Source organism: Cyrtonyx montezumae, unplaced genomic scaffold, assembly GCF_038088225.1.
Source record: "Cyrtonyx montezumae isolate F1298 unplaced genomic scaffold, pur_monq_1.0 scaffold_14, whole genome shotgun sequence".
NCBI classification, from domain to species: domain Eukaryota; kingdom Metazoa; phylum Chordata; class Aves; order Galliformes; family Odontophoridae; genus Cyrtonyx; species Cyrtonyx montezumae.
The window spans coordinates 7598738-7613236 of NW_027071870.1; the positions used below are offsets into that span (position 1 = coordinate 7598738).

A 14499-nucleotide genomic window follows, 5' to 3' on the forward strand; every position below is an offset into this window, starting at 1 on the left:
TCAGTGTCAGATATTAAAAAAAGCCACGAGCAAAGCCTCACAGAAGTCGTGATAGCAGCTTATAAATGACACGCACGTGTTGTGACAATAACTGATGATGTGTGTCTCTCTAAAAAAAACTTTTTGGGGTGCTGGTATCACATTTTATGTATTTTTCCAATAACAATGAAACTCAAAAATCCCTTATTTATTATTTATCTGATGATAGCTTTTCTTAATAGCTTGAGTTTATGGTCCGATTCTCAGCATTTGCAGTCTTTTTGCCAGTAACAAATACAGATAGGTCATGAGGATCAGCAAAGCAAGTGCAAAATGCATAGGAAAAACAAATAATTAGAGCTACATTAATCTGTCAAATCACAGAGTCATTTGAAAGACTCTAAATATGAGTATGGAATGAAATACAAGCAATGCATATGTGGAATGCACCAGTGCTGAACACAACCATTGTAATACTAGCTTAACAACTGAGAATTGTTTAAACATGAGTTTTTTCAGCCTGCTTGTGTCTGTGCAGCAGTGCTGTACCTCTCTTCACATGCTAGAGCCCAGATGACTGCAGTTAGTGGTCACGTGAATGCTTTTTCCTAAGTAATAACTTGAAATTTCATGTAGCTGTGTCATGAATAAAGCAATCTCATTCTAAAGGCTCAAAAGTAAGAGTGGATTTCATGCTGTTAGAGATCAACTGGACTGGAAATCCACGTACCTTCAACTTTCGTTTATGTAATTGCAACTCTTGAGCAGGTGTTTCTTTTACTTTGGAATCTTTGCAAAGATGTGGCATATACCCAACAACATAGAAGAAAATAATCATAACGGAATTATGTTAATTTATATGCATTGTTGATCCTGTATGTTCTCTACTGCTGACCCTCAAGTGATGTGGGAAGTGATACTATTTGGAATTATTCATGTTACGTAGCTTAATGTACACAGCAAGCATCACAGTCTATGGACATGATTATCATTTATAAGCAAGGCTATATAATTGGGCATTCTGGAGAAATGTCCATTGCCCACCAAGTGTGCTCTCTGGGATGTCCTTTAGAGTACCACAGCGTGACATAGTCCATGTTGGTTCTGGGCAACCGTGACAGCTGTCTTTGGCTTCATGCCTCAGTGTGGGGGAGGAGGACCACAAGGGCTTTAATGCTGCTGAGGTTACCTCTAGAGTGCGGGTGAGAGGAGCTGTGGGCTTTTCCTTTTTTCCTTGCACAGAACACATGTTGCTGGCTTGGAGAACAAATGTGCAACAGTATGAAAGAGCATCTGGCTCAGTACTTGTGCCCTCAAGGTCATTTGTGCATTCGTTTGTCTTTTGGGTGAATCTTTGGTGTATAATAATGGAGTTGTATAGCATGGAATTACATTTTCAACGTTGAGAATTCAGAATACTGATTTCCTTGTGGTAAAGTGAATCAAAATCAGGGTAGCAAAACAGTTTAGTTCCTGAGGACTTCATGCTTCACTCACTGTTTAACAGTCAGTGTGATACATCAGTCTTATTCCAGTTTTATTTTCTAAGTCAGGAGCAATACATGTAAAGACTTTTATAATGTGATGCTTTATGCTTGTTGTTACTTCACAGTATCTAATCTGTTCTGTTTATCTTTGCAGCTTTCACAGTTTATAGTAAATGCAGGTGGAGTTGCTGCTGTGATTGATTGTATTGGCAGCTGCAAAGGGACTGTCAGACTGCCTGGCATCATGATGCTTGGTTATGTAGCAGCTCATTCAGAGAACCTGTCAATGGCAGTTATTGTCTCCAAGGTTAGCTATCACTTTTCCTTTTTCCTATAATTCTTCAATGGTATTCTGAGAAAGAGATACAAATTAACATAGGCAGAACATGTGTTTTGTGACGGGATTATATACTTGCTGTTGATTAATGCACTTTCTTGTAATGTTGCTGCTTGCAATGTCTGAAATTATGTGGTAGCTATATCAGAGTTGGTCCTTATGAATCCGAACATCTTATAAAAATGACCCGGTTTTGTTTCTGAACGTCTATTTGTATTCCACTACATTATTTTTCTGTGTTGCAATTGAATGAATACAAAAGTAAGTCAGTGAATTTCTGTGGTCTGTTTCCTCTTAAAATGAATATTTGTGGCTACATGAAAACTCTGAAACAAGAATATTTAATGGCAAATTCCATATTGCACTAATGTAACTGCTAGAGTAGTCTTGCAACCAAAATCTTCAGACTTCCAAAGACTTCAGTTTCTGAAATGTAGTACAGTTTGATTCAATTGCGCAAGTCATATTTCAAATGAGGTAAGCTATACATTTTCAGGATTAAATAAATTCTGCTGGGCAATGAGACAGAAGGGCGATGTAGAAGGGATATTTGCAATATCTGCAATAGGTGAAATTAGTGCCTGAGGTCAAATTCTAATGTGAAAGATGCTAATGACAGGAGAAAGGAAGTAATTTCACTGAGTGCTGTTGGTCCATTTTCATGCTAGCAGGTTGAAAGAGGTGATTCTCCCACTCTCATGAGACCTCACTGGCAGTAATGTGCTCAGCTATGGAGCCTTCAGCATGAGGAAGATACAGACCTGTTAGAACGGGTTCAGATGAGTCCATGAGGATGCTGAGAGGGCTGGAGCACCCCTCCTGTGTGGACAGGCTGCAGAAGAGAAGGCTCTGGGCAGACATAACTGCAGCCTTTCAGTACCTAAAGGCGTTCTACAGGAGAGCTGGAGAGGGAGTCTTTCTCAAGGAGTGAAATGGAAAAACAAGGGCTAATGATTTTAAATCAAAAGGAGAGTATATTTAGATTTGATATTTGGAAGAAATTCTTCTCTCAGAAGGTAGTGAGGTACTGGCACAGGCTGCCCAGAGCAGCTGTGTATGCCCTGTCCCTGGTGGTGCTCAAACCCAGGTTGGATGGGGCTTTGAGCAAGCGTACATGCCTGTGACAGGGGACTGGAGCTAGATGATTTTTAATGTGCCTTGTAATTCAAATCATTCTGTGATTTAAAGTTCACCGTATGAATAGAGACAAATAAGCAATAAAAATGGAGGAACAGAAGTGTTTTCTGGTAGAAATGCAAGCTGAAAAATAAAAGTCGGTACAACATAACATCACTATGTGCACAGAGAAGGTAAGCATGGTCAAAAAATTCTCTTCTGCATTTGAAGACTGAAGAAATAGTCTTTTGGCTTATTCTTTGTGGAGGTCCATCTTCTGTTGTTGTGCCCATGTCTCACCCTTGTACGGGATGCAACTATACTTCTGCTTTTATGTGCTTAAGCATGATGAATCCTGGCCTATGTTCAGGAGGAAGCACCTATGTGTTAAATTTTTGAAAAGTAATGCCTGCTACTGTAACTGAATGAGAATGCAGTAAGTGGGTTTGTAGGGATCTGTACAACCTCGTGAAATGAAATATTTTACCAAATGATCCACAGAAGAAGCCTGGATAAACCTGAAACCCATTTGAAAATATTCCTTCAGGAGAAGGAGATATAATGCATAATGCTAAGGGTAAGGCTTGATAAACTGGGACCATTTGTAAGGTACACATCTAAGATGTTATAGCTCCATATGGCTGCACTGCGTGCTAGAAAAGATGAATATCAAAATGTGACTTTATGGGTCATTCTGGACAAACTCTTCAGTGTGGTCTTCTGCTGCAGTGCTGTGACCCAAAAAAAAAAAAAAAAAAAAAAAAAAAAAATTAAGAAGATGGAACACTGCTGGAAAAAAAAAAAAAAAGTGTGTTTCTATCTGTATTGCAAGTGCCTATTTTTCTGTTGTTTGTATTTGAGAAGAATCTTGAAAAAACAAAGAGGGTGCAGAAGGGGCCATAGATGATCCAAAGGATGGAAGAAAAAGGACTTCTAGTTAGAGATTTAGTAGCCTTACCCCACCTAAAGTGATGTGAAGTGTTGATATCTGTTGAAGCATCATGGACATAAAATACTGGCTACTGAACAGCTCCTTAATCCTCTAGAGAAAGGAGAAGGATTATGACCCCTTATCCACAAGAACTTCAGTAGCTGCTGGAAGTGAGTGAGGTATTCTCCATCTCTTGATGTCTTCCCATCAAGCGGTGAAGCCTTTTTTAGAATGTATTGAATACATCAGATGTGAACTGCTCAATTCAAGAAGAATTAAGTTTTAGTACAGCCTGAATTATGTGATGCATTCCTTTTATCCCTTACAGTTAGTTTGCTTAAACAGAAAATACTGAATGTTTCTCTCATCATTTAACTAGATTTGTAAAGATTTATTCAAAGTTCTTGCTAGTCACGATGATGTAAAAATATGGCAACAAGTAGCAATCATTCTCTTATAGCTTATATTACAGGAAGAGTGTTAATAGAGAAATATTTCCTAACAGTCTGTATCAGTTTAAAGGCTGCGCTTTTGGTTACTGCTACAGGGAATACCACCACTGTGTACCTGTTTGTTAGAAGAACAAGAAGACCATATTAAGGCAGCAGCTGTGTGGGCTTTGGGACAGATTGGAAGACATACTCCTGAGCATGCACATGCTGTAGCAGTAACAAATGTGCTATCCACGCTGCTTTCTATGTATATGGACGCATGCAGTTCAGAAGATCTTCAGCTGAAAGCAAGTATATTCAAAGTATATGTAATATGAAAATTCAATGTAACCAACGTATACAAATGCTTAAAAGCTATATACGTGGTATGGTTTTTTTACTGATATTCAATAAGTTATGGATTTCCTGTGAGGAGGGTGTCTGAAGGCATTTATTAGGACTGATTGGTTCTAATGGGTATGTGTATGGCACATACCGTATCGTATGATTCAGCCACAGCAGTGTAATCTCTCATTTTCTTCCTACTGTAGATCAGAGTTGTGTGTGCTCATAAATGCTGTTATTCCTACAAGTGACTAATTGTCTACCTTTTTTTCTGAAGTGTGGGCTCTTGTACGAAGTGTTATAGAGCTCATAGTAGATTTGTTTACATCTTTTATTATTGTAATAAAACTAACAAATCATCAAAGCTCTGCTCTTTAAAACATGCGACCGTTCCTGTTTAGGGCCTTAATTCCACTGGAGCTAGTAGAGCTGGACTTTGACTAGTTCTGGGCAACAGTAAATGAACTGACTGAATAGCATAATATGACAGGATATGTCCTTCCAGGTTGTACTGTACCTTTTACAGTCCACTGAAGTACAACAAATTTCAGATCTGTAAGATAAGATGACAACTACTGTATTGCCATTTTCAGTGCTTACAAAAATATCAAGACCAAATGAGCTGTACCTAGAATCCTATCCAGTGGGGTCGTTACTCTTCTTGTAGCCAGCACTGACTGTCTCACTGTCTCTCTTCTGTTCTGCCTGGATGGTAATGCGCTTTGCTATCCCACACCAGTAGACTCTCCCAATAAGCCACTTCTAAAATATAATCTTTTAAACTGTATTTTGATTTAGCTTTCTTATTACATTGAAGTACTTCAATTTACTTAAAGGGTCTACCCTTGCTTCCATTGTAGCCAAAGTAAAATTGCCATTACTTTGACCATAGATAACTTAATAAGAATATGATGCACCATAGGTTTTGAAGCTTAATAAATTTAAGTAGAAAATTGATTCTTCATTAAATAACTTGATGGATATCATATTTTTTATTTAAAAGATGCACTTTGAGAATTCTGATCAATTTGCTTTTTTTGGTTAGACTTCAGTGATATGTTTCATGAATTCTTGTTTTCATTGATGTCTCACTGTAGAAATTTTATTTTGCATTTCAACAGAGTAAAAGAGCCTTAAAGAGCATCCTTCAGAAATGCACTTATCTTCCAGCACTTGAACCACTGCTGCAAGATGCCCCTCCCAATATTATGAAACACATTGTTGGGCAGTTCAGCAAGGTAAGAAAAGGTTCTTCTTGATGAGTAATCATTTTCAACTTATCAAGAAAGTTATTGTTCTAAATATGAAGCATCTATAAAGATCTTAGTTGTTTTCTCAGGATCCTCAAGCATCCCCTATAGAATCAGTTTGGAGCATTGTGCTTTGTTGGCTGTTAAAGCTGGATACTGTTTTATCTGGAACCTTCTATAAATCATACTAAGACAGGGGAAAACAGTTGATAATAGGGAAGGTGTTTTTTTTTTTTTTTTCTTTGCCTCTTGAGAGTAAGCAAAATACTAACTCACATACAAATATTTTCACTGAGCCAAAGTATCACGTAAATCCCAGTTACATCCATTATAGACAAAGTGCCAGCTGTCTGTACAGGAGTGGCTTAATACATTAGAGTATGAGGGCCTCACCATTTCTGTCCTCTTTCATTTGCAGTCTTAAGAAAGCTTAACAAATTCCATATTTTTTCTTACCTCCATTAAAATTTTCAGTTGTTTATTGTCTATTACAGTAATGATTTAAGGACAATGTGCAAAGAGAAATGCAGTATAATCAAAATGCAATCAAACTATTTGACTGCAGTATCAAAAAATTAGATTTGCTATGTAATGCAGTATAATCAAAATTCCAGTGTCTGCAATTGGAAGCCTTGCTTAACTGTAGACCCTTCTTTTATGTGATACTGTGCAGTGTTATCTATTAGCAGGGGTACCAGATTCTCTTGGCGATGTGCTCTCTTTGGAAACGGACAAGCAAAACACTTCTGATTAGTAATCAGTTCTTATCAGAGATCTAAAACTGCCACAGTTTGTCGTGTGTTTTGGAGATGTAGTCAGAATCCAGTACCTTTGCTTTTGTGTGCCGACAGAGCTGAGTGCATAGTAATTGGTTACCCAGTGTATACATTTGAATGTTGTTTGCTGTTGAAGCAGTTTTGTAGGGTTGGTATCAGCTGATACTTTGTTTAATTTTTCTTCTACGTTGTATTAAACAAACAAGTGCAGTTTGTTTAATACCTAGCATTTGCCTAGCATTTATTCTTCTGAAGTATACATTTAAAATTAAGTCATTTGCACTAAAAGCTTTTTTTCTCTCCTATACCATAACTTCGGAATTTCCTATTTTTAAACCTGAGATGTATTGGGTCTGTTGGCTTATTTATAGCACAGTAAAAGCTTTATTTCCAAGCTGTGCTTCAGGGTGAGAAGCTATGTGTTTTTGGTACTGGGCTGTGTCATTTTAGTATTGCCCTTTCCATGGTCTTTGCAATTCTGTGCTGTCTCAGTTTGGATTAGGAAGATTAGGAAGAGGGAGATTCTAGGTCTCTAAGGTGTTTAACTATCTTTAGAGCCTCTTCCAAGAAACTTTTTGCTGTCTTATTCAGCCCAGGAGCCACAATGTGGAGGAAGAAGGCAGGGATAGGGTCAGACCTGGTCTCCTTGCTAGTTCTTCCTTGACAGTTCTTGTAGGAGCTATGTGGAATCAACCACTTCATAGTTCCCAGAGTGAAACGATCACAGTTGTTCTCAGCACTTGTATGGAACAGAGCAGGAAGAAAGAAGTCTCTATGCAGTCCTGTAAAATGTTTTACTTACCAGTCTGTTGATTTTGTGCAGCTTAGAGGGACCAGAAGTACAAAGGGTGTTTGCTTGTATGCATGACAGAGATCTCATCCTTATTTTCTTTCAGCCTTTTAGGCAATCCCTTCCTCCTTCAAGGCTCATGTTTTACACTGACACACAATCAAATCTGTGGCTTGATTCATCCCATCAGGGTGAAGACTTAGAAAAAAGCTTTTGCTCCCATAGTATTTAGCTCTTAGTGTTGGCTTTAAACCTATCTGTTTTTGTTGTAGATGTGGCTGACATTGAGATCTTGGATTATTCTTTTTTTTTTTTTTTTAATAAATAAAATATTATTATTACTGCAGCCCTGTGGGCCTGCAGACTACATGCTGTCACTCTCCATTGCCTGGCCCAGCCCCCACCTCCCTCTCCTTCGTCCTCTAGACAGAGCCACATATTGGCATCACTCAGGGAGTGCAGAATGTATTGTCTGACCGTTTCTGCTTCTCATCCCCTTTGGCTCAGAAACTTAACATTTCTGCTTTGTATGTGTGTATGTGTGTAAAAAGGCTTCCATGGCTACACAGTGTGTTGTAGGATTTTAATATCCAGGAATTTAATAGTAGCATGTAATGCTTCGAGGCTGCATTGTTCACTTGCAACAATTCTCAGTATTGTTTTCATGCAATAATCTATACTAGATCATTATAATGATATAAAATTCTGCTCTACAATTAAACTGTGGGAATCGACATAAAAGACCCGAATAACTTGGTTTAAGTGGAACAGATGCTGTTGTTATTCCATGTTAGTATTCTGTTTTTATTATCTATTTAATCTCCACAATCATCTTGTCTCTGTAGGGATAATTCAAGAAATATTATTTATGTAACAATAAATGTTCAATTTGGTATTTTTATCTATGTTATGTATTAAAGAACATGTTAAATTTTGCTTTAACAATAAAGGGCTGGTTTATGATACTTGCTGTATAAAGGTGTTAAAATACAGAAGTCATTACAGATGTTGTATCTCCAAGGTGTTCCATCTTTATCTGTCCTCTGAATTAAAACATGTTAGCAATATTTGAGGCTTGTAACACAGGGATTGCATTAAAAGAGTATATATTTTTAATATACTTCTCTGTGTAGGTGTTACCACATGACAGTAAGGCACGTCGTCTCTTTGTAACAACTGGTGGGCTTAAAAAGGTTCAAGAAATAAAAGCAGAACCTGGGTCACTTCTTCAGGAGTATATCAACACTATTAACAATTGCTATCCAGAGGAAATAGTAAGGTAGGGAAAATGAAATGAAAAAAAAACAACAGCATGTGTATAGCATCAAATGTTCTTGATAAAAGCAGCACAAAATGAGGATTTAAAATGTTAATTGGACTCCCACATGACTTTTCCACAGAACAGTGTAACGTTTGGTTAAATGTCCCAGTGGTAAGAACAAATGTTAGAGAGATGCTTCAGAATACTTTCTATTTTCTGATTGGTTTTGGAATTAGCTTTCTTTGTCTGTAAGCAAAGCCCAAATAATGAGGCTGTTGTGGGAAATGAGGAAGAAGAGTTAGTCCTGCACTATCCAGCTAAACTCTGAGGCTTCAGCACAACCACTCAGAGTTACAGATACAACTTTAGTTTATCTTAGTAACTTATTTTTGGTTTCTCAGATATTGGTGAATCTTTGGCTACAACCTTGACTTCCGTAAGAGCCTGGCTGAATACTAGTGTATTCAGAGGCTCCTTTGAAACTTTGTCTGCTGTACAGAGGGTCCAGAGGCTCTCCTACAGTTGCTCTGCCCACAGCTGCCCTTCCTCCCCCAGCCTCATCATGAGGCTTAAGTGAAATATAAAAGGACCATACACCAGCTGTCTGCACCAAGTTGAACTTTGCCCTTAATGAATACAGAAACACCATTAAATAGCTTACAGTCAAAATGTCACTATCCTAAATTGTAATAAGGAGGTAAATGCCCTCCTAGATTCTAGATATCCATTTACTAGCCCTTCACTCCATCAACACATCAAAAGGATGTTGTACTTGTGCACTCCCTCTACAGGCTCTGAAAATCTGCATCATCAATTTTAATTACAGCAAAGGAGATCCCTAGCTAATAGGAGCTACAGTCATGCAAAATGGATCCTTGTTTGTCTCCAGGAGGAAAAGCCAGTGGCTGTCAAATGGTTAAAAGCGAAATCATAAAGAAACTTCATTCTATAGCTACTAATACTTCAGAGGGAAAGGAGGACATTTGTTTATACTTCCCTGGATATAATCAGTGTTTCCTTGTCCAACTATTTAATCTTTGTGTAAATGAAACAAAGTTGCTGATGTAGACTGGGACATAACAAAGAAAAGGGCTCTTCCAATGTCTTTTGCTTGCCACTTATTGCTGATGGCTGGTGGTGTTTCTGCTGCCCAAGCCACATCTGCCACAATAGACACCAGCTCTGGGGTTGTTCTGGAGACCAATTATTTCAGGCTGTTTGCGGCCCAAATATGATAATAGTGCATTGAAAAGTTACCTTTACAATTGGAGAGCTAATTTGAGTTCTTTTAAAACTTCAAAAAATTTCATTTTATGGAATCATCCAGAAAGTCAGCAAGTTAAATGGATCTTTGTTTAACGTGAAAATGTTGCAGATTTTTACTTGAGTACATTTTAGGCATATAGTGCATGGAAACAATCCTTTGCCCTTATAGTTAAAGCTTCAGGGTTCAGAGGTGGCAATTTAACATGCCTGCAAAAAAAGAAATGCACAGTGATTTATATTTGTAGAGTAACAGTAATAATTTTCACCTACTATTAACCTGGAAAACAGGAACTAAACGCAGTTTTGGTGATGCATGCATATTGGAGGCATGTAGCTGGTCCATTGTGGGAAAACTGAGTGACAGCAGGACAGTAATGGCACCACAGAGTTCTACTTTAATGAGAACTTACTGGATAATCTCTGTCCTTGAGACAGAAAGTCACTGTGATATTTTTTTTCCTTGTTATTCCATAATGCCTCTTGCAGTGATGTAGACTTCATATTAGCTTTGGTGTGTGTGCTTATGTTTCACAAACAGCAGTAGATTGTTGTTCTCTGTTAGCCTATGATTCTGTGTAAACTTGTGCCATTTTATTAAGGGCCATCATTTCAATAGAAGTTAACATCCACCCTTCCCAGGAAAGGCTGCTGAACCTATCCAAAAACTAGCCTCTTACAATGTGCCCTAACAGAAGCCAAGTGATTTTTTTAAAACCTGACTTCCAAGTATAAAAGATACTGTAAGTTGAAAAGCAAGCTCTTACAGCACTGCCAGAGAGTAACTGTAAAATTCCTTGACCACTATTTAATGCTAGGATTTTTTCCTGATCAATAGAAATATGAATAGTTTCATTACTTAGCGCAGAACATGCTCTGTAGTCTAATGCACAAACAATATGTTTCTCTTTCAGGTATTATTCCCCTGGATATTCGGAGATGCTTCTGGAACGGGTGGAAAATTACCAACCAGTTTTATAAACTTCAATTTTTATTAGAGCTGTATTTCGCGTTTACGCTTTTATGACTGTAACACAAATACAGCTGCTGAAACTCTGGTTAGATTCTGAAATCTACTTCTACTGTTTGAACTGCAGTAAGACCTCAGTATTTCCAGCAAGCTGTGTTTTGTTCTTTATAAAACTGTTGCTAAGTTTTTGTTCCTATTTGTTTTTCTCTAACTTTATGACCAGGCACTACAGCGTGTATCAGTGGAATTTCATGCAAGGGTGTTGATTTATCACAGAAGCTTTTTTAGAATCAGTCATTTCCTTTTCCTTCCACAAGAAAAGTTTGTTATTATCTCATTCAAATTTGATCCTTCTCAGCACTTTATCAATTTTCCCCCTTTTGTCTTTGCATATTGTTTAGAGCTTCCCAAGCTTGATGAGGGGGAGGAAAAAGATGTCCCCTCTGCCTTTTCTAATTATAGAATTCATTCTATGCTGAGACTTTTTTTCCCACCACTGCCTTTTGGAAAGTGATGTGATTTTTGCGTCCCCAAACATATTAGCAGCTGATAAATAAAGAAGTAATAAGATCTCATGATGATAAAAGGGCTGTATTCTGCATACTACAATAGTGTCATGGTCGTGGCATGCTAAATAGTACATCTTTTGCAAAACTCCTCATAATTAAGGCAAGATTTGCTGCGGAGGGAAGCAGCAACACATTATTTGGTATGTCTTATTGGAAAGGATAGAGTGAATTCAGAGTTTCCATAGATATAAAGGGAGAGTAAGGACCCTGTGAGGTTCTGCCCCATTTGGGTCAACAGTACCTGGGCCTCTCAGGAAGAGAGGAAAATTGTTTTGCTGCAGAAATGCTGTTAGCAAAGTTTTGAGCACATCCAGGGGAAAGCTGCAGATACTCGAGTCCCACTGAATTGAGTGGTGGAACTAAGATTGCTTAGTACTTTCTCTTCAAGAGTGGAAGTTACTGCAGAATTGAGTTGAAACATGTTTGGAACTTAGTCTTGAACTTGCAGATCACGTTGGCAGGGAGATTACTGGAGCTCTTTCATCTACAACATCCTGAAATTACTTTTGCCCTCTTATGTAGGGCAAAAAGACTTTTTACATTCCACTTACTCTGCTGGTGTACTGTAGCAACAGGGAACAGTGTACAACTGTACACTATTCACTAAGTAATAGGTAGTTCTCATGTATCATTTTTTGTTCTTCAAGTCTTTTTTCTCTTCCAAATATGCAGCAATTTTTTCTTTTTTCTTTTTCTTTTTTTTTTTTTTCACTTTTATTTTTCTTTCTCAGAGAGCAATATGCAGTGTTCCTGGGTTGGGATGTCAGAATTCTGGCAGCTGCAAGGGAATACAATACTTGTAAAGCCCTGCAGGAGAAACTTGTCTACTTTCTTAAACGTATTAGCTGAATGAGTTTATAAAACAGGGATAGCATCTTCTATTACTTGTAAAACAGGAGCAAAGACTTAATGCAGTTGGAAATGATTTAGAGTGAGTTTTCCTTGCCAAATTCCAAATTACGGTTTTCTTCTTGTCAGCATATTTTTCAGTGATTCACAAAAAGCATTGGTGGGCTATATTCTGCTAAGTTTTACTTTCACAGAGGGCTGTGTTCCTGTTGTGAAGTACTTGGTACTCTTGGACTAGTTTGAGGAGAAGCAGAGGCTGCTCAATAGCTGGTTGTATGGAGCATAAATGAAATGGAAGCTGTTGGTGTCATGAGTGCTGATATATAAGCCACACCAGCTGGGTTCTTGCCTTAGCCTGCACCAGAATGAAGAACTTTAGAACTGAATGACCAAATGCCTTTTCTTTTTTGGTATTTGTATTTTGACATTAATAATGTTACAACGCTGTGGAAAAAAACATCAGGTATTTAAGAAGATTGGTGGTATACTCAATGAATTTTCCTAAATGCATTATGGATATTTAAAAATCAAATCTTAAACACTCTTTGAAAGAAAATGTCATACAAGAACTTCCAGAGAATCTTGAAGGATCTGAAGGTTTTGTTTTACCTAGCAGGGAAGAAATACTGTAGAAGGCTGAATGGAGTGCAACTGGGAGGCCGGGTAGGCATTCAGCTGTGTCCCCATAGGTGCATCAGATGTTTGGGAGTACATGCTCAGCACACGATGCTAATGGGAGTGGAGAGAGCAAAGAGGCTTCAGTTCCCTGGCAAACATGTTACACCATGATGATTCCACTGGGTTAAATTTCAATGTCTAAACCCCTTGTCCACAATCTTCTCACATTTTATTTTCCTGATTCTTGGCAATGGAAATGATTGTAGAAGTCAAACCTTCAAAGCAATTGGATTTTGCAATGCACTGTCTCAATCAGACCTAGCATAAAATCCCTCTTTACTCCTGTTCTGCAATTCTGTCCTAGTCCAGAGGAACCGTATGCCCTTTAGTTGCAGGTCTCCCTCTTTGATGATGGCATATCCCGTTAGGCTGTGGCAAAGCCAATCTCTCTTCTCTGAGAAGCCTGCTTCTTGGAAGAGCCCTCAGCTCTCCTTTGCTGTCAGGCTGCTTCCCTGCATGGTAGTACACCCTGGGGCTGGAGGCTTTCCAGGCAGTACACATCTGCACAAGCCAGTTCGAGGCCTTTGCTACAGAATTATCACTAATTTGTGGTTTAGACTTAGTTTACTAGAGCAAGAGTTGCTTTTTTTTTACTTGGAGCATTTCACAGGCTCCGATGTACAACGTTTCTGTTCTATCCTCTTGTTTGTCTTAAGTCATCATCTAAAACTATATTAATGTGTGTAATTGCTACTCTGGCAAGCTTCAAGTGTGTACCACTCGTCTCAATTTCATAGAATAAAATATAGATTTGCATTTTAATTTGTTGTGTAAATGCTGTTTTCATGCTAGTCTGTGACTGTGATGTTAGAGAAAATGAAGAACAGACTCATTTTGCAGCTGAGCCTGACACCACCTCTGGGCGTTTGTCTCAGCATACCACTCAGCAGTGCCTACATTTCTCCTTCTGAGCTTAGAGACACACAAAGATTTTAAGTAAGTGTCTCTCTGGCAGAGGTAGCTTATTAAGACACACAAAGAAAATTAAGCTAGTGCTTTGGCAAGAGTAAATGTAAGCAGAGACAGCCTTTAAATCATTTTGCCAGTTGCTTTGACTGCAGCATGGGGACTTTTGAACCTCAGTCTTTAAAGATCTTCTCTGGGGGCCCAAGCTATGATTTTTGTCTACATTACTACATCTATTATTACATCTACAGATGTAAACTAGGGCCTCTAAAGAACATGTGGATGTGTAAAACTTGACTATATTTCATTCAGTGGGTGGATTAACTGGCCTACAAAAGCTCCATTCTTTATCTGAATGACTGGAAACCAAGAGGATCTGCAAAGGGGAAATTCAAGGAGTTCAACTGTTATGCATGTAATATGTTCCGCATTTCCAGAGGGATTTACGAAGCCATTGCTTTGTCTCATCTGAAGTGATCAATCTGCTGAAGAGCTGTGTCTTAACAAACAAATGAACAAAATGCTGGAGGAGCTGAATGGAACTGGTGGAAGAACAAGTGA

General features: G+C 38.2%; 1 protein-coding gene across 1 annotated transcript in view; it reads left to right on the top strand.

Annotated features, from left to right (window-relative positions):
• Window positions 1–13788, top strand: part of SPAG6 (sperm associated antigen 6) — a 34767-nt gene extending 20979 nt beyond the window's left edge. The window contains exons 6-10 of the mRNA XM_065731353.1: window positions 1621–1773; window positions 4398–4589; window positions 5748–5864; window positions 8576–8721; window positions 10881–13788. Of these exons, the coding sequence (XP_065587425.1) occupies window positions 1621–1773; window positions 4398–4589; window positions 5748–5864; window positions 8576–8721; window positions 10881–10947 (675 nt within the window). The 3' untranslated portion in view covers window positions 10948–13788. The remainder of the gene's footprint in view (window positions 1–1620; window positions 1774–4397; window positions 4590–5747; window positions 5865–8575; window positions 8722–10880) is intronic.
• Window positions 13789–14499: the final 711 nt, after the last annotated feature.